Source organism: Octodon degus, unplaced genomic scaffold, assembly GCF_000260255.1.
Source record: "Octodon degus isolate 3935 unplaced genomic scaffold, OctDeg1.0 scaffold00146, whole genome shotgun sequence".
NCBI classification, from domain to species: domain Eukaryota; kingdom Metazoa; phylum Chordata; class Mammalia; order Rodentia; family Octodontidae; genus Octodon; species Octodon degus.
In genome coordinates this window covers 1613969-1634929 of record NW_004524722.1, presented here as the reverse complement: position 1 = coordinate 1634929, position 20961 = coordinate 1613969, and the positions used below count along the sequence as shown (strand labels likewise).

Genomic DNA, 20961 nt, shown 5'->3' with positions numbered 1-20961 from the left:
GCCCCCCGCCCGCGCCCCGTCCGGGCGCCCTCCGCGTCCAGCCTCGCCGGCCTGGAGCCCCCGGCGGGGACTGCGTGTCCCGCGCCGCGACTACGGCCCGGCCCTGCGCAGTGTCTGACAGAAGGTGCGCGGCCGGGAAGCAGCGGAACTTGCAGTGTGAAGGGCGGGCCGAGTCCGGAGCCGTCCCCGGGCCGGTAAACTTGGACCGAGACCAGGAAGGGATGCAGGACCCGGCAGTGGCGCCTCGGGCGGCTGCGGCGCGGGGCGGCGGCGGGGGGGGGGCGTCTGGACGGTGTCAGCCCGTGACTGTGGGTGACACGGCGCGTGAGGCGGCTTGGCTCAGGCAAACGTGTGGCCGGGACACGGGGCGGTGACGCGGAGCCGAGCGGGTGACAGAGGGGCTCTGTGTGACTGAGGCAGGCAGAGTGTGTGCGTGTGATTGTGTGCGAGGGACCCTGGGTCACTGGGGTCACTGTAGTAGCCTGAGCAGGGCCAGGACCACTCGTTACTGGGAATGTGAAATAGAGGGGAAAAACCGCTGGCAGCTGAGAATGAGCCGTGGCCTGTGCGTGAGGTCAGGTAGTATCGGTGTGTTTGTGTTGTGAGATGGTAAGAGGCAAAAGTAGGGTGACCTCAGACCCCTTCCAGCAGAGAGGATGACAAGGAAGTTGGGGGTCCTAGGGACGAGGGTCGCCAGGACAGTCCCCAAGAAGGCATCTCTCAGGATTTCAGCTTAGGGAGGGAATGAAAGCTGAGGATGTGTCCTGGAAGAGGGACAGGGACCAAGGCTGGTGGCATCCCAGCTTAGGGCCCCTGAGGTACACTCAGTCCCCACCCTGAAAACACACAGAAGTCCTTAGTAACCCCTCTTGTCAGCCTGGGCTCAGTCGTGCTATCAAACCTTAATCTCCCCTTCCTCACACTGAGGTGGTGGACTGTGAATCATCACTTCGGATCCTCTATTGTTTTTGGGTCATCTGCCTCTGTTCTCCCTTCTCTTCAGACAGGAAGACTGCAGTGGGGGTTGGTGGCAGCTGATGTTGGGTATATTGTGGCCCAGGGGCTGCACCCAGGTGTTAGTGAAAGGTTTGGAAGCAAAGCCCTCCCTGAAACTGGTCAAGGAGATGTCCTTGATCCCAAAATGGATCCAGGAACACCATGGATCCTCGGTTTTTTGGCTTCCTAGTTTCTGGGGGGTATTGACTTGTTCCCCAGGAGAGGCCTGTGGTCTGGTTAGGGAGGCCAAATTCTTGCTGGAGAAGTGACCCAGGGTCCCTTCCCCATCTTGCCAAACCCCTCTGAGGGCCTTACTATGACAAGAGGGATTCTTGTGGGGGCTGTGGAAATTGGACTCCCTAGCCCAAGAGGTGGTAGTGGCAGGGGGTGTGGCATCTGCTGGATGTAGGATCTAGAAGTTCTGTCTTCTGTCATCTTCTGAAAGTGTTGCTTGCCTTCTGGGGGATGGGTGAGCATAGGGCCAGGCTCTGTTCTATATACTCTATGATGTGCTGTAGTGTGGCATCCTCACAGCAGTTCTGTAATGTGACTGTTTCAAAGAAATTCAGGTTCAGGGAAGCAAAGTGGCTTTTCCAAGGTCATGGGAGAGTCAGGATAGGGCCAGGACTAGAACTCAGGTCTTTTGACCCTGTGAGGTGATTGGAGCGGATCACCACCTTCCGAATAACTGCTTGTGGCTTACACGTGGGCTGGCAGGCATGGCCTTAGGGGATGTCCCATTTGAGTTCTGGATGTGATGTGTGTGTGCGCATATGTCTGGAGCTTTGCACCTGGCCTTGGGAGTGTCTACCTGGCTTTGAAGAGTGGAGTTAGCAGCACAGCTCAGGGGTGACAGGGATAATTTATGATGTTCACACTACCTGAGAGGCCCCCATTTGCCAATTTGCCATCACTCTAGGGACTTTTTCCCATATCCATCCACTTGCTGTGGTGGCAGGCAGATGGAATGACCTTGAACAGCTGCTCTGCCATCTCTGGGCCTCTGTCTCACCATTTTCTCCCAGTGCCTCTTCTATCTCTCGCCACTGCCACTGGTTTGCTTAGAGTTGAGACTGGGGATCAGAGTGTCCCTCAGGCTTCTCTGAAATGACTGGAGCTGTACTTCTTAGGGCTGATGAAAATAGCTATCTTGGTCTCCAGGGGCTGAGCCCGAGTTATTTCCATCCCCAACTAAGAGGTAGAAATAGCTCAGGACTGGGAGGGGGAGATAGAAGAAGGGTTAATTTACGGATTAACCTTTTCTCCTCATCCCACCCTTGTGGAGGTCCCACACTTCACCCTGTGTCCACCTGAGGCCTGTCTTTCTGGGAACTTGGATCTGCGATCAGACTTTATGATGTTGCTGGCGGAAGGTGCCGGTACCTGGCCAAGGATGGGACAGGTTGAGGCTCAGTCAGTATCCCCCCTCCTCACAGGGGTAAAAGTCAATCAGCAGGTCCTTCTCACTGCTCCCTACTGTACAAAGAGAGACTTGGTTCTGAGAATTGTAGGGATTTACCCAAGCACCCCCATCCTTGGTCTTCTGGCTGTCTCCTCTAGAATGGGGACCCCCTTCCACCCTGCCTCTCATTCCCTGGTCAGCAGGGCATGGGCCAGCATGGGAAGCAGGCCAGACACTGCTTCACAAGTCCAGGCTGTGGTTGCATTCTGGTTTGGTTCTTTTCTCTGGGACCAGACTTTTTTTTTTTTTTTTTTTTTTTCCGGAACCAGGGATTGAACTCAGGCCCTTGCAACTTGCCAGGAAGCACTTATCCTACTGAGCCATCTCCCCGGCCCCTGGCCTTATATATTTTTTTCCTTAATCTTTTTATTATTGGTACATTTTAGATATATGTAAAAATAACATTCATCATAGGGGATTTATATCTTGCTGCTTTTTTTTTCCTATTCCCCTCCCCTCCTTTTAACCCTTCTTTCTTTTCTTAGTTACAAAAGCTTGACTTTTTTTTTTATTATTATTATTATTTTTGTTTCCTTATTGTTTCTTTCCTTTCCCCCTCTCTGGCCTTATACTTTTTTTTTTAAACATTTTTATTTTTATTTTTTTAATTTTTTTTAAATTATTTATTTATTTTTATTTATTACATTTATTTATTGTGTGTGCGTGCGTGCGTGTGTGTGTGTGTGTTTTATTGTGTGTGTGTGGCCAGCTCAGTCCACCAGGGGGCGGGGCTGGCTGGCATGTGGTGCTGGGGGATCGAACCGCAGTCCCTGTGCTTTGCCAAGCTTGTTTCAAGTAGGTGCTTTAGACCACTGAGCCATCTCTCCAGCCCCTTTTTAAACATTTTTTAAAAAAATTTTATTTATGTGTGTGTGTCCAGCTCAGCCCACCAGGGGGCGGGGCTGGGGGCGGGGCTGGCTGGCATGTGGTGCTGGGGATTGAACTGTGGTCCCTGTGTTTTGCTAAGCTTGTTCTAAGTAGGCGCCTTAGACCACTGAGCCATCTCACCAGCCCTGGCCTTATACTTTTGATCCTCCTACCTCAACCTCCTGAGTAGTAGCTGAGATTGTAGGTTTGTGCCGCTACATCCAGCTGTAGGCCTAAACTCTTGTACAACTTCTCTGCCTCCATTTCCAGTCCTTCCACAGGCTGCCAGAGTGAATTCCCTAAAGTGACTTTTTTTTTTTTACAGCCTTTTTGAGACAGGGTCTCCCTATGCAGGCTAGGCTGGCCTTGAGCTCACTTTGTAGCCCTGGCTGGTCTCGAACTCTCAATGATCCTCCTGCCTCAGCCTCCCAATTGCAGGGATTACAGGCATGAACCAACATATCTGGCTTTTTTGTTTGTTTTTGTGATAGGGCCTTGCTCTATAATTCAGGCTGTCCTTAAACTCACTGTGTAACCCAGGCTGGTTTTTTAAACTCAGTGATCCTCCTGCCTCAGGTTCCTGAGTGCTAGGATTACAGGGGTGCACCACTGTACCCAGTTTGGCTCTTGTCTTTTGCCTACAAAATAGAGACCAAGCTTCTCATTTGGCCTTGAGGGCTGGCCAAATAGCTCAGCAGATTAAAGCACCTGCAAGCAGGTGCAGGGGCCCGGGATTCAATCCCTGGGCCTGCCATGTGGGCCCCGCCTCAGGGGCTCCTTGAGACGGCAATTGAGACTGGGCGTGGTGGTGCACACCTGTAATCCCAGCTCTTGGGAGGCTGTAAACAGGTGATCACTGAGTCTGATCTAGTAGTGAGACCCCTGAACATCCTGTAGACCCTTCCCTAAAATCCAAAAAAAAAAAAAAAAAAAACCAACTTTTTAGCTGGGGAGATAGCTCAGTGGTATAAGCACTGGTCTGGCAAGTGCAAGGTCCAGAGTTTGATCCCTGGTTAAAAAAAAAAAAAAAAATGGATTCAGGTCATCTTGGCCTTGAAGCCTTCTGAGACCTTTTAACCTTCCACGTTTACCTGTATCCCTCCCTGCCTGATGCTTCAGTCCTTTGTGTTCTCTAACCCTCTTTGTAGAACCCTCCTGGCCATTTCAGGTTCAGCTCAACCTTACCTCAGCCAGGAGGTCTTCTGAGCCCAGTGTCAGTTCCTCTTCATTGTCATGGTCTACCTTCCTGGTGTCTTCCTTGCCTCTGGGGTGCAGGCACAGGTGTACAGGTCACCTGTGACACTGCTTACCCAGCAGGGTGGGCAGCCTGACCAGCAGCCTGCCCTCTGCCACTGTCACATCTGTTCAGCACACTCATCCCTGAGGAAAAGTGTCAGATCCCAAGCCTTTGTGTGGAGGATAGGAGGTTACACTAGGGTCTCTGATACTCACCACAGCCTGGACTACTGCTGGGGATATGTGTCAGTCTGGTGCTTACCATGGTCTTCTTCCAACCAGGCCTTTATTCTAGGTTAGCAGAGGAAGCTGTCCCTACTGGTATCCTGCCATGTGCATCTCCTACAGCAGCATTGATGGGGGCCTCTCCTTTTGAGGTTGTTATTGGGGAGCTGAGACATAGTGGGGGGGAGCAGTCTTGGTTTGCATGACACAGCCATTGCTAGAGTCTAAACACTAGCTCTGCCACACCTGGCCTGGTCTTTAGGTGGAAGTTGAAGGTTGGGGGCATGTCTGATAATTCTGGTGTCAGCTTCCAGAGGACTGGTTTGGACTCTTGAAGTAGGAGAACTTATTGGTAGGTAGTTTTCAGCACCTGACCTATCTGGGCAGGGTATGTAAGGGAGCTGGGTAGGTGGGTGGGAGGGGGGACCTGAGAGGGAAGATTTTGCCTGAGATCACCCAGCAGAGCCGGTTCAGCCCCAACTGCCACTCAGGTTTGGTGGGTATCTGTAGTAAGCTGAACTTCTGTGTGCCAAGGCCAGTAATGGCAAACTGTTTACAGCTTTCAGTGATAACAAACAGTGGTACCCAAGAGCATGCGTGCCATAGGTTCGCCACCACTGGCCTAGGTCTAGGCTTGATGCTGCTGGATAGTGCTGGGTAGCAGAGAGCATAGGAGACTGTGCTGTGTCCCAACTATGTGCTGAACAGCTGACATTAAGGCCCTTGGGGCTGCCACATCTCAGCCTCATGTTCCCTAGTGTCACCGGTCTTCCAGATGCAGGCATGGAAACCTGGCCCTGAATGGGGAAGGCACTTGTAAGACTCCAATGTCACTGGGATCCAAACCTGGATCTGTCAGCCTTGAAGGCCAGAGTTCTTTCCTGGGCCACCCTGGGAAAGATGAGAGCTCTATAAATAAGCTGCCCACGTGGCTGTGAGATTGTGCCCTGGCTGGCTGGCACGGAGGGGGCCTGTCCAGCCAGTTAGAGGAAGGGTCTGAATGTGGTGGAGAGAGGAGTGCTGGGCTTCCAGCAGCAGGGCCTTACTACCACTTAGTGTGGGAAGGAAGAGGAGAGCAAGAGGGCCTGCAGGGCACCCCGCCTCCTATGTGCCACCAGCACTGCTTCCCTGCCACAGGGAGCCCTGCCCTTCTGGCCTGGGTCAAAGGAGGTGGAAAGCTGAGAGCCCTGCCCCAAGCCCAGCTTCCTGCAGGAGGGGGCACTGAGCTGAGGTTTGATCTCAAACTGTGAGTCCATACTGTGGTGTTATTCACAGGTAAAGAGGCACACTTGCCCCAAACTACAGAGGGAAAACTGAGGCTTGGGCAGGTGGAACTGAATCCTGATTACTTAATTGTCGTACCTCTCTACCATTCTGGCGTGGTTTCAGCTGGTGTGGAAGCAGGTGACACAGGTCTGGAGAGGACTGGGAAGTGGGCACCCACGTTCCTCCCTGGGAGGCCAAGTGAAGCACTTGTGGCACACCCAAGCTTCTGGGTGATCTTGTCTGGACACTGCTTGGTATGTCTGTTCATTTTCTTTTCCTTTCATCCTTCCTTCCTTCCTTTTCTATTTGTCTTCTTGACACAGGGTCTTACTATACAATTGAGGCTATCCTTGAACTTACTTTGTAGCCCAGGCTAGTCTCAAACTTGCAAGGATCCTCTTGCCTCAGCCTGAGGAGTGCTGGGACTACAGGTATGTGCCACCACACCCAGCTCTAGCTTGTTTCTTTTTAAAATCCCCTTCCTTTTCCCTCCCACTACTTGATTCTTCACCTGGCTTGGGAGAGGGTAAATGACCTGCCCAAGGTCACAGATCCACTAAGTGGCAGAACCACAGCTTGAGCCCACGTGGCCTCTCAGAGCCTGACCTAGTCTCACCTACTCCCAGGGCCATCGTCATACACACACAGGACAGATCTGTTGGATGGGGCCTCAGGGGAGTAACTTTCCTTGCACTCCAAGCCTGAGAGCATTGGGAGAATGGAGCACAAGGCTGTCGTCTCCCCCGGTCTGTCCTGAATCTCCTGTCCAAGTCAGCCACATCAGGGTGATGGGGGCAGGGCCTGTACTGAGCAGACTGTGCCACCTGGGGATAGTAGTGACACACTACTAGGTGTATAGCCAGGGCCAGAGGCCAGGGTAGCCTCTCAGAGAGGTAGGAGTAGCAGGAGTGGGGGCTGTAGAAGCAAATCACCCAGCCCCTTGCTGTGCTGTCCACTGACTCACGGTGCTGGGAGGTTTTGGGTAGACCAGAAGTAGCCCTTGTGGGAGCAGTAGGGATGCTAGGCCTAGGGGCGCAGAGCAAGAGCTGCCTCTGCCTCTCCAAGGTGGCAAAGCCTTGCTCCTTTGTGAGTGGTTTGTTACAGGTTACTACTTAGGCACAGTGAGCCTCAGTTTCCTTGCATGCAGAGCACAGAACCCTGTGAGAGTTCAGTGGGACCCTGGCAGAGCATGATTAGGGAGCCCTTGCTTTGCCCCAGAGATCACTCCGGTCTCACACATCCTGTCCCCTAGCCCCAGACTTGGTCCACGTGGAGGGAGGAGAGCTCAACTGTACTATACCCAGACTGGGAGGAGCTGGATGGACCTGGTCTGGCTGCCTCAGCCCTTTTCTTAGCCTCAAGGAGCCAATTAGCCTCTCCTGCCCACCTCACCTACCTGAGCCACTGAAGCACCAGTCCACTGGCAGCCAGGAGGTCTGAGGAGCAGAACCAAAAATGAGCTCTTGGGCCGGGGAGATGGCTCAGTAGAATAAGCGCTTCCCTGGCAAGTGCAAGGCCCTGAGTTCAATCTCCTGTTCCACCACAAAAAAACAAAAAAACGACTTCTTGGCAGGGTGGCAGCAGCTGCTGCCTGGCAGTGTGGTGGTATAGGATTGGGGTCCAGTCTTGGGGAGGTACTCACTTGAGGTTAGCAATCTGGGAAATCATGGTCCCCACGGCTAGGGAGGGCTGGGCATGGGGGTACCTTTGCCAAATAGCTCTGTGTCAACCTCTGTACCTCTGTGGATCCCCAGTCCTGGCAGCCTCCTAGGAAGCTGGGGCTTTGCCTTGGGACCTCCTCCCCTAATGGGAATTCCCAGACTTTTCCAGCCTTCCTTCTTCTAGTAGTTCCTGGTATCCTTTCTTGCCGGAGCTGGCACAGATTGGGACAGTATACAAATGAGTGTGGATACAGGCAAATTCCAGAGGCTCTGAGACTGCGTGTGGGGACAGAGCTCCACTCTGGTCTTTGTAGTCGGCCTTCCGTTGAACCACCAACTGTGCCCTACAATTTCCCTAGCTTCTGCCCTCAGATGGGCAGACACTCTGAGAACATCTGCCTGTGAGGCCCTGGGCAGGTATCAGGGAGGGTGAGGAAGAAGTGAGACTTCGGGCTCCACTCCTGCTTCAGCACCTACTGCCTGTGTGACCCATACAAGAGGCCTTCCCAGCCCCACTTCACCCAGCATGAAATGGAAATTCTGCTCACTAGGAGAACGGTCATGGCTGGGCAAGGGCCCATGTCCTCCTGTTAGGAGAGGAGGAGAAGCAGGCAGCACCTAGCCACCCTCACTGGCACCCAGTGCGGGTGTTGCCCTACTTTAGCCCCAGTTGCCAGGGAACCACTGGGTCCCTTGCTAACCTGGATTTCTATTGATGGGCAGCCTTTGTCTTCCTGCCCAGTGTGGCCACTGCTGAGGGAGGCTGGTGTCCAGCTGTGTTTCCAGGCAACTCTCCCTCTGGAGGGCAGAGAGAGGTCCGCAGGCCTGCAGAGCTGGGGCTGGGCACTGGTACCTGCCTTGGTGCTCATCTACTCCCACCGCTTACCCTTACTCCCTTCTTGGCAGGCAGCCCTGTGTACCAGCTGAGCTGCAAATCCTGCCTTGCCTCTCCTCAGTCTGCTTAACCCTTTAGCTCCTGTGGCTCCTGGGGAAAAGACAAGCTTCCCAGCTGGCAGTTGAGGTTTGGTATGACCTGGGCACTACCCATCTGTCACCCCAGACTCCTCTCTTCTCCCCCACCCCTTTCCCCAGAGGCTTACACCTCCTGTGTACCTGCCTCTGTAGCAAGCACTATGCTGAGTACAAAAGAGAGCGAGCTATAGTGGTGTACACCTGTGATGCTAGCACTCTGGGAGGCTGAGGATCACAAGTTTGAGCCCATCCTGGGCAACCCTGTTTCAAAAAGGTTTTTAAAAGTTTTTGTTTTTTTTTTAAAGGCTGTAGCTCAGTGCAGAGGTTCTCAATTCAGTCCCAGTTATGACCAGAGAGAGACAGACAGAATATATGAATGAATCTCACTAGTGAGGGTTTAGGGTATACAGGGTCTCACTACATAGATCAGACTCATAGTGATTCTCCTGTTGTAAGCCTCCCAAGCGCTGTAATTACAGGGGCAGGCCACCATACCCAGTCTCAATTGCCACCCAGTCTCAGTGTGCCCTGGGGGCAGGGCCAGCATGCACTGCACTGTTCCTAAGCAGGTGCTTTAGTCCACTGAGCTATCTGGCTGGTCCTGTCAATCCTCTTTTGAGAAATTAATGTGAATCCTTTCATTTCATCCTCCTCACTGCAGTGCGCCCCACAGTCACAGCGAAGGGCAACGCAGGGCGGCTTGTGCTGCTTCTTGTCCCTCCAGAGTCATACCCAGTCCTTTCTAAGCCCAGCTCTGGGCTCCTTCACCAGCAGCCTGCTCTCTAGTCCTCCCTCTTCTGACATAGCCAGCCTGTGTGTTGGGGACATCTTTTCTCTTTCCTGTCCCTAAGGCAATACACACCACGGCCCAGCAAAGGGCTGGTAAACAGGGTGTTGAATGCTGATGGGTAGGCCTCCTGGAGGAAGTGACTTTGAGCTGAGCTCAAAGGAAGAGTAGGTGGTGGCCAAGTGATGGGCGGGCTTTCCGAGCAGAGGAAACTGCAGGTAGCTGCGCTCTGCTCTGAGGAAGCTGGAGCGGTGGGTGCGAGCTTGTGAAGGTGCAGAGGCCTGCAGGGTGTTCCCTGAGGGTGCTTGGAGTGGGCTCCAGGACTCTTGGAAGCCAGGAAGGGATCCTGTGGGAAGGATGGGTGTGTAGGGGCCCTGGGAGGCTCTGGAATGTCCTGAAGGGGCAGGGGCATGGCAGGGTCCTGGGCTTCAGTTCTTGGGGAGGGGAAGCTGCCTGAGTTTTGGCGGTAGCACAGCGCCCTCTCCACAGAGGCCTGAGGCTGGTCAAGGCTGAGGCTCAGGCGGGTCACAGCTTTTCCAGTTGGCTTTTACCCAGGGAATTTCTGATTCTAATTGTTTGAGCACTTTTTTGGAGGGCTGAGTCTGAGGAAGCCCTCCTCGACCTTCTGGTCTGGTCAAGCCTGTTTGGTGGAGGCCTCCTTTTCAAGGCCGGGGCTGGGTGCTGGGCTTTGTGGTGAATAAAGCAGACATCCCTGCCCTTCCTGCTGTCTGGTCCAGGAGCAACAATAAACAAGTAAGCAGACAAATACTTAATTACAAACTTGTAGCCCAGGAGAAAGGGCTGTTGGGGAGGAAATCCCGTGACCTACTTTGGGCCCAGCCTTGCCACAAGAGATAAATGCTCCCATCTTGCAGATGAGGAAACTGAGCCCCAGGGAATGAGGTGCTCAGGGCCCTGGGAGTTGGTGGCTGGGCGTAGCTAGGACTCCGAGACTTGTGGGAGGAGTGGCCTCTGCTGACTTCCTTCTTGGCTATGACCTCTGGGGCCCACTTCTCCCTCCAGTGTTGCTAGGGGAGGAGAGCTTTCTTCCTCTCTTCCTTTCAGGTCCCCAGTCTAGCCAGGAGCATAGGAGCATGAGGGGTGGCCCAGGTCCCTTTCTTCACCCTCTGTCAGCTGGTCCTCAGAAAAGCCTTTGGGAGGTGCTCAGCTCTGGTGGTCACTGACTGCAGGCCCTGTGGACAAGATGGTGGTGATGGGACTCCTGGCTCTGGGTTCTCTCCCAACTTTCTTTGCCATCCCCTCCAGGGCTGTGACTTAATCTCCAGAGCCCTGAGTAGTGGGGTTTGAGCAAGGGTGCATGTACTTTTGCAGCGCAGGCTGTTTTGCCTGACTCTGCAGGTCTACTGAGGGCTCAGTCTGGGTGAGCATGGGTACAGACCTGGGTAAGTGCTGGTTTGGGGTAATTAGAAGGCACATAATTAGAAGGCGCAAGGGCGCTGGGCGGCCATTGTCTGTGAATGTGCCCGAGTGGGCCTCTCTGACTGTGAGTCTGGGCCCTTACTTGGATGCTTACTTTCCTCCTGGGAGCCTCCAGATCACACCACTCCATGCCTGTCTACAGATGAGCAGCTGCACAGCTCCTGTGGCTTTGGTCACCCAGCAGGTGCCACTGGGGTCAGCGGTGTTTCTGGGACTCTGGTTTTGCTTCTTACTTTTCATGCACTGCCAGGGACTGGCCATGAGCTCTGGGAAGAGCCTGAGAATTGGGGGCTGTGGTCAGGTCTGTGGCTCAGAGCCCTTGAGGGACTGGGCCCGAGTCATGGGGGAGATGGGCTGGGGTGAGGGTGCCAGGCATTGGAATGACATTGTGGGCAGAACCTGGAAGACCTGTGACTGGATCTGAGGAGGAACAGGTTAGGGGTGAGTCAGTACCAGCTGTTGAACGCGTGGACTGCCAGATGTGGTGGTCTTCACTTGCCCTCCTGGCCTCCCCTGCCCATGGTTTTCCCCTTGGCCAGCCTGGGGCAGAGCATGGCGCCGGTGACCTGGAGAGTCCCAGGGATGATTGACTGCTGCCCCTCCTCCTCCCCCATGTGTAACTCAAGCCTGCGCCAGACCCAGGTCAGCAGGCAGATTGTTTTCCTCCACTCTTTTTCCAGAGAAGTCCCGGCTGCTCACTGTGAGAGTTTTTCGTGTGACTTGGAACCTGTTGCAGTCTGCATGTTCTGCCTGGCTTAGTGTCAGACAGGCCAGGGAACTGGGTCAGTGTCTGGATTTTCAAGGGCCCATGGGTCACCCTTCTGAGGTGGTCTGTGCCAGGCTTGTGGTTCATGAGCTCTGCTTCCAGCACACCTCCTTGATGGCCCTGGAACCCAGGCCTCTGGGCAGATACACCTGGGAACTTCCGCGTTCTTCCTACATCTTTTCTGTTGCCTGATCTGAATCCATCTTCCTGTTGTCCCAGCCTTGTCCATTGGCTGAAGGAGACTTATCTGGAAGCAGCCAAAGCCTAGGGCCAGGATCAATAATTGATGTTTCAGCACACATCATACCCTCACCCTGCTTTACTTTATTTCTTGGAGCTTCCCACCTACTGGAGAGGAAGATACTTTCTCTCCCCTCTCCCTTGCCCTCTCTCCTCTCCCCTCTGCCATTTGTATCTCCTGAGGACAGGGTCCTCATGTCTTGTTCATGCCTCATCCTTAGGGCCAAGGACTGAAGGCACATGGGAGGTGCGGCTGGATGCTGGCTGCCATGACCACCCCACCCCTGCAAGTCTGCCATGGCACCAGGCAGGCAGGGATGCAAGAAGACATGTTTCCCCACCCTGTGGACCAGGACATAGAAGGACTAGACTTCTGATGGAGTGCGGGGGAGGGGACGGAAGTGTAGGAAGCTGTGGGAATCCCTTAAGAGACCTGGCTGGCAAGGAACCTGAGGGCAGCAGAGGGAGCAGAGAGGCCAGGTCTGGGGTGCCACAACCCTCTCAGCCTGGCCCCAGACCTCCTCACACTTCCTTCCTCCTTCTGAGTTCCCTCGCTGATGCTGCAGGGCACCTGGCTGTTTATGGGAGGGGAAGGAAGTCCTTCCTCCTCAGGGAAACCTCCCCATCCTGCAGAACCCTCGGGCCTGCCCTGCCATCCTGGACTGGCCCATGAGCTGGTCCCAGACTACAGCCCCTGGCTTGCATCTGAGGTGGGGAGGGTGAGCCACCCCTCGCTCTGCCTGCCTAGCAGCACCTTGCAAACTCCTTGTCAAGTCCTGTCTTGCTGAAGGTGGCCTGGGGGCACAGCAGCTGTCTGCCTGTCCCCAGTGCCCCCTCCACCTCCTCATCTTCTGCCCTAGGCCAGTGACTGTGCTGGGCCCTGAAGATGAAGCTGAGGCCACTGTGCTGCCCTCTGTCCTGCCTCTTTGCGGTAAGTTTGGGTTGGCCTGGGAAGAACCTGAGACCCACATCCAGCCCTCCTGGGATTCTGCTCCTGAACTGTGTTGGGGTGAGGCATGGCTTCTCTTCGTGGAAAGAATATGAGACTGCCGGACCCTAGGGAACACCCCCATGCATGAGATGTTAACCAGATGGAAGGGCCATGGCATCCAAGAAAGAGGAACCAAGATTTCCCAACTCACAGCCCAGGTGGAGGGGAGAAGGCAGGACTTGCTGATGTTCTAGTCAATGGGGCATGATTGACAGCAGTGTGCCTGTCAACAGGCAGGTCTGGAGACTGATACCAGTCAGGAGGTGACCCAAGACATGGAGGAATGTGAGTGAAAGAGGCCTAGGATTTGGAACATTTTAGATCACTGGGGTTAAGGTATGTTTGGTAAAGGGACCCTCGGATGCAGCTGGCACTAAGGATCAGGCCTGACTCAGAATCAGGCCACCTGCACTTGCAGACTTGCAGCCTCACAGTGTCTTAAGGTTAGGGATCATCTTTCTGCTGAAGTCCAGGGAGGGTGAGACTGGGCCTTGTGCAGGAGGCCTCCCATCTTTAACAGGTGCAGGCAGCCAGCTCTGGAGAGTCCAGGACCTTGGGGTAAAGTTTCACCTCCAGGGTACCTTGGTTTGTGCTGTTACTGGCGCCCCCTCTCCCCGCCAAACTGGGCCATGTTGGAGGATGGGGTACCCCACAGCAAAAGTTCAGTTCATGCAGGTGGACTGAGTGGGGAGCGAAGAAGGGAGCTGAGGGGGCTCATCATGGAAGGGGCTGGAGGCACCCACTGGGAAGAGCTTTCCTTTCTATCATGGCATACCTGTTTGGGTGACTTGCCACAGGGATGGTCTTGGGAGGATGTGGTCTCAGACTCAGCCCAGGGCTTAGAATAGTAAGTGCCAACTGTAGACCTGGCTCCAGGGAAGATAAACAGAGGCTGGCTAATGACAGTCCCAGCTGTGAAGGGAGTGGGGAGGCAGGAAGAGGGACAGAATCTGAGTGAAGAATTCGGAAGCATTTCCTCATCATCTGCTTGCTCAGCCGGAAGGGGTGTGACTCAGGGACCCAAGGGTTTGAGGTCCTCACCCCTTGTCTGGTTCTTTCTAGAAGCAGGTATGATTCTCTTCTTACCTTGACACTGGTTATGTTTGGGACAGGGCAGGTTTTCCTTGCAATGTGAGGACTGAAGTTAGAAGAGTGTCCCTGAAGCTTGAGAAGTGTGGGGTAGTCCTGTGTGCTCAGTGATCCCCACCCTCTGGGCCTCAGGAAGTAGGCAGTGGATAGAATGACTCCAAAGACCCCCACGCCGCATGCTTTCTATCTCCCAGCATGCTCCTGCCTACTGTTTTCTTTCAGCTGCTGTCCAGGGCTTTGGCCACTCCAACATCAGCAACCCTGTGGCAGTGCCCTCCTGGGGAAGAGCCTGACCTGGTGAGTACTGTTCCTGCTACCCATCTGCACTGTCCTGGGAAGACTCCGGGGACCAGTGGGGGAGCCCAGGCCCGGCTTCCCCAGGGATCTTGCTCCGGCTCCTGGACTGTTCTCTCCACCCTTCCTCTCCTACAGGAGCTCAGCCAGGGCATGCCATGCAGGTCCTGCCCCCCAGGCACCTTCTCAGCCTCCTGGGGCTCTAGCCCATGCCAGCCCCATGACCGCTGCAGTCTTCAAAGGAGGCTGGAGGCCCAGGCTGGCACTTCAACTCAAGATGCGCTGTGTGGAGGCTGCCAGCCTGGGTGAGCACAGGTGTGGGAGGTGGGAGGCTCATGCCTGGGAGGCCAGGATCCTGAATCCTCGGGTTCCGGCCTCATTCTGTACTGAGCAAGCTTCAGACTCCCCTTTCATGAAATGGGACTGGGCAGGACCATTGGGGGTACAGGAAGGGATCCAGGCTCACTTAAGGATAGGTTTTTGGAGACATTTCTGGATTTCAGTGACATCTTCCTGCTCTACAGGTGGTTTGAGCCTGAGGGGAACCCTCCTGTTCCATGTCAGCCTTGTTCCTGGGCACCTCTGAGTATTCATGGCTGCGATGGTGAGTGGCAGGTTGGGGGTATGTAGGAAGGGTCCAGGAAGCTGAGCTCTGGAGCCCCTCAGTGCTCTTGTGGGGTGGTGGCATCCTCTGGAGGGGACAGGCAGCTGAGTGCTGTCCCAAGGCTGTGGTCACTCAGATGTCTTCTTTCTTTCCTTTCTTTCTTTCTTTCTTTCTTTCTTTCTTTCTTTCTTTCTTTCTTTCTTTCTTTCTTTCTTTTAACTGTTTTGTTATTTTTCATTTGTTTTTGGTACTGGGGATTGAACTCAGGACCTTGCACTTACCAGGCAGGCATTTATACCACAGAGCTATTTCCCCAGCCTCAAATGTCATTTCTGAATGACAAGAGACCATCTAGCAGGTGGCAGCCACAGGGGCTTAGAAGTCCCCAACCTAGCCAGGAGATGGCTCTGTAGAATAAGCACTTGCCTGGCAAGCTCAAGGGCCCGAGTTCAATCCCTGGTTCCCCCCGCAAAAAAACCGCAGAAGTTCCCAGCCTGACCAGTCCTCTGTCCTGTCCTCTGTGAGACCACTGCAGCACACACACGCTCACACTTATGCGTGCGTGTCCACAGGTTGCTCTCTCACTGAGCCCTGCACCCCGGAAGCAGCCAGTTTACAGACCAGGCCACAGGGTTGTGAGATGACCCCAGCCATTGTTACTGTGTGCCCATTTCTCTCATGCAAGCCCCCAGGTCTCATGATAAGTAATCCAGTGTCCTAAAGAGGAGGAAAGGAAGGGTTTTGAGCTGGCCTTTGCCTTCTGAGGTGTCGGTGGCAGCTGCCCGGGCACACCTATCCTTCCTTCTCCTCCATTAATGGGGCACAGGGCCTTTGCCCCTCTGTAAGTATCCATTCTCTGCCTCTGTCTTATCTGCATCCTCACGGTGCTCAGAGTCGGGGCGGCGTTCCCGACGTGGCGTGGAGGTGGTAGCAGGAGCTGGTAGTGGCAGCAGCAGTGAGACGAGGCAGCCTGGAAACGGCACACGAGCAGGTGACCCTGAAGAGACGGCTACGCAGTACGCGGTGATTGCCATTGTGCCCATCTTCTGCCTCATGGGGCTGCTGGGCATCCTGGTGTGCAACCTACTCAAGCGGAAGGGCTACCACTGCACAGCCCACAAGGAGGTCGGGCCCACTCCTGGCAGTGGAAGCAGCGGTGAGGCCCGCCCCGGGGTCCCAGGGGGAGGCTGAGGAGCCAGGCCTGGCTGGGCCCAGGCTGGCATAGGACTGCCAGAAGGAAACTCCTGCCTGAGGTCTGAAGGGAGAAGCCTTCGAGTGCTGCTGCTGTGTAGGGCCCCTAGAGGGAGGGCCACAGACTGATGGGGGAAGGTGAGGGACTGTGTGTGGGGTTCTGGGCAGAGCAGGGGCCGGACAGCTGGTCAAGTGGCAGTATGCAATTTGCATCCTACCTTAGGCCTCCTTCCTAGCTGTGGGTTCTGGACTCCCGGAGCTATAGCTGTATGTGTGAGTCAAAGGCCTTTCAAGTACTGAAGGACCTCCAACCTGTGGCCTGTCACTGGAGGAATGCTGAGCAGGACGCTGGTGGGCAGGCACCACGAGGGGTCAGGTTGCAGTTCCAGGCTAGGCTTTGAGTTACAAGTCCTGGAACCAGAGACCAATGTTCTTCCACCCGATCCCCCAGCCCCAGGCCCTTTTTCCTCCACACCAGACCGGTGACCCAGAAGGGCTGGGGACCCCATATGCCTATACACTGCCCTGGGCCCATAGGATCCCTTTGGATAAGTCAGGGTGAAGCAGCACCTCCAGTGCTAGTCTCTGAGGCTGCCTGGGACTGGCAGGGCCCCTTCTAACTGATGCTGAAGTCTGGGCGAGGGAGTATGAAGGGGCAGGCAGGTGGCAGCAACTCAGGGCTGTTTTGCTGGAGACAGTACTTGTTTTCTTTAGCTGCTGGCTGCTTCCCCAGTGCAGCACCCTAGTGCTGTCTTCAGGATGGGATCACAGCAGTCCCTTCCCATACCCTTGAGGATTGGGCCCTGAGCTGACCTATGGCCTTCAGTTAAGCAGTTTTGTGGACTGGGTGGTGTGCAGGAGGAAATGGGCCTGGAAGGGCAGCTTGTTGTAGGTGTTGGATGAGCTCCCCAAGGCTGAGGCGGGACAGTGCCAGAAGGGGCTGACACAGGATCTGCAGTCTGCAGGAATTGGAGTTCTGATGGCCGTGAAAGCCCTAAACACCAGGGTTGCTGGGTCCAAGGGTGATGTGGATAGTAAAGGTGACAGTGGGCTTCCTGAGCAGTTGCCAGTGCCTGAACAAACACACGTGGCTCTTGCAGCCAGGGAAGGCTTGGGGTGCCCTCTGCTGGCAGATCCCAGTATAGTTTGGGAGCCCAGGGTCCTTCCACCCTTTCCCCCAGCATCATAGGTTTCTCTTTTTCCTCAGGGATCAACCCTGCCTACCGGACTGATGACACCAACGAGGACACTATTGGCATCCTGGTGCGCCTGATTACAGAGAAGAAGGGTGAGAGGAGGGTCTGACCCATCCCAGTGTCCAAGAGCAGAGGGTCTCCTCTGAGAGCCAGCAAGCAGGCAGGTCACATCCTTCCCTGCCCTGGGGCCTCAGGCTGGCCTGGTGCTCTGACCTGGGAGCCAGCTGTGGGTGTCTGGGCTTGCTGGGTGTGGGGCAGAGGAAAATGCTCACAGGAAATGGGTAGGTGAGGGGTTCTCTGCTGGGGCAAGGTGAGGGCTCCTGTCACGTCAGAGCAGTCTTCTGACCACAGCTGCCCACAGAAAATGCAGCAGCCCTGGAGGAGCTGCTGAAGGAATACCACAGCAAACAGCTGGTGCAGACGAGCCACAGGCCTGTGCCCAGGTGAGGGGGGCAAGGCCCTCAGCCCATCAGCTTCCCCTGGGGTCCCCTCCTGAGTCTCTTCTGTCTCGTGATAGCGTGTACCACCTCTGTCTGCGGGTCTTGTGGCCCTGGACCTGGCCTGCCCTAGTGACTGTGCCCCTGTGCCTCCCTGCAGGCAGCTGCCGGCTTCCCCCCGTGTGCCGCACATCTGCCCACATCGCCACCACCTCCACACTGTGCAGGGCCTGGCCTCACTCTCTGGCCCCTGTTGCTCCCGATGTAGCCAGAAGAAGTGGCCTGAAGTGCTGCTGTCCCCTGAGGCAGCGGCTGCCTCCACTCCAGCTCCCAGCCTCCTGCCCAACCTGGCCAGGGCTCCCAAGACTGGAGCCAAGGCAGGACGTCAGGGCGAGATCACTATCTTGTCTGTGGGCAGGTGAGGTGACAGCTAAAAGGCATGGCAGTGTTATAAGAAACACAATGGCTCGTGTCCAGCCCTTAGCCTCTTGTTTTGTGGTCGTCTGGACCTCTGGGCAGAGTGGGTGGCCAGAGGAAAACCAGGACTCCCCAACAAAAGCCCTTACATAGAGCTCTTGGGTCCCCCAGGTCCAGCATCTTGGCCCTCACCACACCTGGGGCTGCGAAAAGGCCTGTGTTTTTAACCTGGAGTAAAGGTGCTAGGGGCTGGGCACAGACAGCAGAGTGAAGCCCTTGTCTGGGGAGGACTGAGGCTGTACCCCTGAATTTACTGTGTGACCTTGCAGATGTTGCCCACTGCACTGGGGGTTCCTCTCTAATAGGAGATGGTTGCTCCTCTAGATTCCGAGTGGCTCGAATTCCTGAGCAGAGGACAAGCTTAGTGGCCTCAGAAGTGAAGACCATCACAGAAGCTGGGCCTTCTGTGGATGATCTCCCTGACACCCCACAACCTGGACTCCTTCCTGAGCAGCGGGCCCTATTGGGAAGTGGTGAAAACCATACTAAGTGGCCAAAACCCTCAGTGGAAAACAAGGTTGAGGTGAGATATGGGGAATGTTCCTGTTAGCACCTGACTGAAGATAGAATACGGCGGAGGCAGGGGTCCCTGGGCAGGCTACTTTCTGGAGCCCAGAAACTCTCTTGATTTCACTCTGGTCCCTTACCCTTGTCTCCCAGGAGAACCGCTATGTGGTCCGGCTCAGTGAGAGCAACCTGGTCATCTGAGGGGCTGTATAGTCTGAGGATACTCAGCTTTGCCCTGGGAGGTCCCCAGGATTTCCAGGAGGAGGCAGAGCTGCAGCTGGGACTGTGAGGACCAAGAAGCAAATGACCCAGCAGGCACAGTAGCAAAGGTCACAGCCTGAGGTGGGACCGTCCGCCCCAGTGAGGAGGCAGTCAGCGGGCACTGTGCAGCAGATTGAGAGCCTTGCCCCGTCCCTGTTGCCCCAGTCCCTCGCCTGCAGGCTGCCCTAACCCTGGGCCTGCCCTGACCACATCCTGGGAGCCCACTGCCTTCTTGGGGCCACAGGGGTCTAGGCTGGGTGGAGGGGTGGTGCCTGTACCTGATGCCCCAGACCCACCCCTGGGTGACGGGCCCTAGGGCAAGATGTGCCTCCCCTCCTCTTCTGCCAGGTCCTGTGAAGGGAAGGGACAAGGAAAAACCCTGGGCTAGGAGGCCGAGTTCCCAAGTTCTAATCCTGGGCCTGTCCCTGGGCCCCATTTTCCTGACTGAAGTAGGGAGAGAATGCCTCAGGACCCAGGGTCTCCCCAGTTCCTTGCAGGTTCTGGATGGGGTCCTGTTGGGGGACAGCTTTGACTCTGCCGCCCCTCCTATTAGTAGCTTTATCTGGCCCACTCTTGCTGCTTTCTGCCTTCAAAGGCCCCGGGGGGCTGTCCACCTGCAGACCGGGCTGAATGCATGTGCCTGCCTCCACCTGCTGTTTTTAATAAAACAGAAAAGCTGACTTGACTTGGGCAGGGCCATGGCACAGCTTTGCCTGCCCTGCCTCCCACGGTCTCCAGAGCTTCTGGGAGAGGGGGAGCAGTGTGGGGCTGGCGAGGGCTGCTAGCCTCAGTGGTTTCCATTGCCCTGAGGTAGAGGTCCTGGGGCCCCGGGCAGCTCAGGGGACTGCAGCCCACCCCCGTGTCTCCACTCCCACCCAGGCACCTGGTTATTTATGTGGGGCCGTGCAGGCGTGGACCCACTTCCCACCCCATTTCTCTTATTTATTAAAACTTACTGTTGTCCTGCCCTTGCATCTGCATCCCCTCCACTTGTTGAATAATAAAAGACGGGAAAATGGTGTCCTGAGGAGCTTCTTTTTCCTGTGCCCCTTCCCAAGTCCCTTGGGTCCTGCTCTGTGTCCCACTGTGTGCTGCACAGCCTGCCCCTCCCTTCCCAGTGCCTGTGGCTCAGCAGTGGGAGACAGAAGCCAGGCAGGCCTCTCCCCACCTGCTTCCCACTGAAGCTGGGGAAGCAGGCCTGCCCAAGAAAATGACACAGGACCCTCACAGGTGACTTAAGTTTTCTCATAATCACATTCAAAGCATAGAAACAAGTGGACTTAATATATTTTAGCTCAGTATATCTAAAATCCCATTGCAATATGAAAAATAATAAAATTACAAATAAGTGGTAGGGGCTTTAGAATCTGGTATGTATTTTACACTTTTCTTGGAGACAGGGTCTCAGTATGTAGTTCAGGCTGGTCCTGAACTCAGTGATCCTCCTGCCTCAGCCTCCTGAGTACTGTGATCATAGGCTGTGTTTTACACATCTCTAAATGACTTAACCTACATCAAGGGCTTACAAGCTACAAGTGGCTATTGTACCTACACAGGACCCTACACCTCTGGCCAGAGGAAGTGGCATGGTGTTGAGCCTGGGAGATGAGGCAGGAGAAGTGTGGGAAGGGGAGACATGTTCCATGGAGAGGGAGCAGCATATGCAAGGCCATACCAAGGGTCACAATGTGGGCTTTATGCCAAGGAACTGCCAAAGTTGCTAAGAAGAGCCTGACCCATCAGCTCCTTTCTGGCCCTTGTGCAAGGTGGGAACGATGGAGCGCGGCACCTTGAGGCAGCAGGTGGTGAGCAGCAGGGCCAAGAGATTCCCTGGGCACACCTGCCCTTCACAGGCTGTGAGCCAAGGGGTTAGGGCCAGCTGGGTAGGGCAGGAGGCGGCGCAGTCCTGGGGCACCTGATAGCCCTGGTGGATGTCAAGACATCGGGCTAAGCAAGCTAGGAACTCAGCAGACAAGTGGGTGATAAGTGTCCACTG

At 55.2% G+C, this 20961-nt stretch overlaps 1 protein-coding gene across 4 annotated transcripts in view; it reads left to right on the top strand.

Moving 5' to 3' along the window:
* The window catches only part of Relt (RELT, TNF receptor), a 20316-nt gene extending 341 nt beyond the window's left edge, over positions 1–19975 (top strand). Inside the window, exons 1-11 of one of the 4 annotated variants that reach the window (XM_023702014.1) lie at positions 5755–6032; positions 12779–12849; positions 14221–14295; positions 14431–14597; positions 14817–14896; positions 15789–16052; positions 17295–17375; positions 17645–17726; positions 17881–18138; positions 18522–18720; positions 18858–19975. In XM_023702014.1, coding sequence (XP_023557782.1) covers positions 12805–12849; positions 14221–14295; positions 14431–14597; positions 14817–14896; positions 15789–16052; positions 17295–17375; positions 17645–17726; positions 17881–18138; positions 18522–18720; positions 18858–18905 — 1299 coding nt within the window. In that variant the 5' untranslated portion in view covers positions 5755–6032; positions 12779–12804 and the 3' untranslated portion in view covers positions 18906–19975. Of the gene's footprint in view, positions 1–5754; positions 6033–6171; positions 6307–10080; positions 10226–12778; positions 12850–14220; positions 14296–14430; positions 14598–14816; positions 14897–15788; positions 16053–17294; positions 17376–17644; positions 17727–17880; positions 18139–18521; positions 18721–18857 lie in introns of those variants that run through there. The other 3 variants (XM_023702015.1, XM_023702016.1, XM_023702013.1) reach the window with 3 other exon arrangements.
* The last annotated feature ends 986 nt before the right edge of the window (positions 19976–20961 follow it).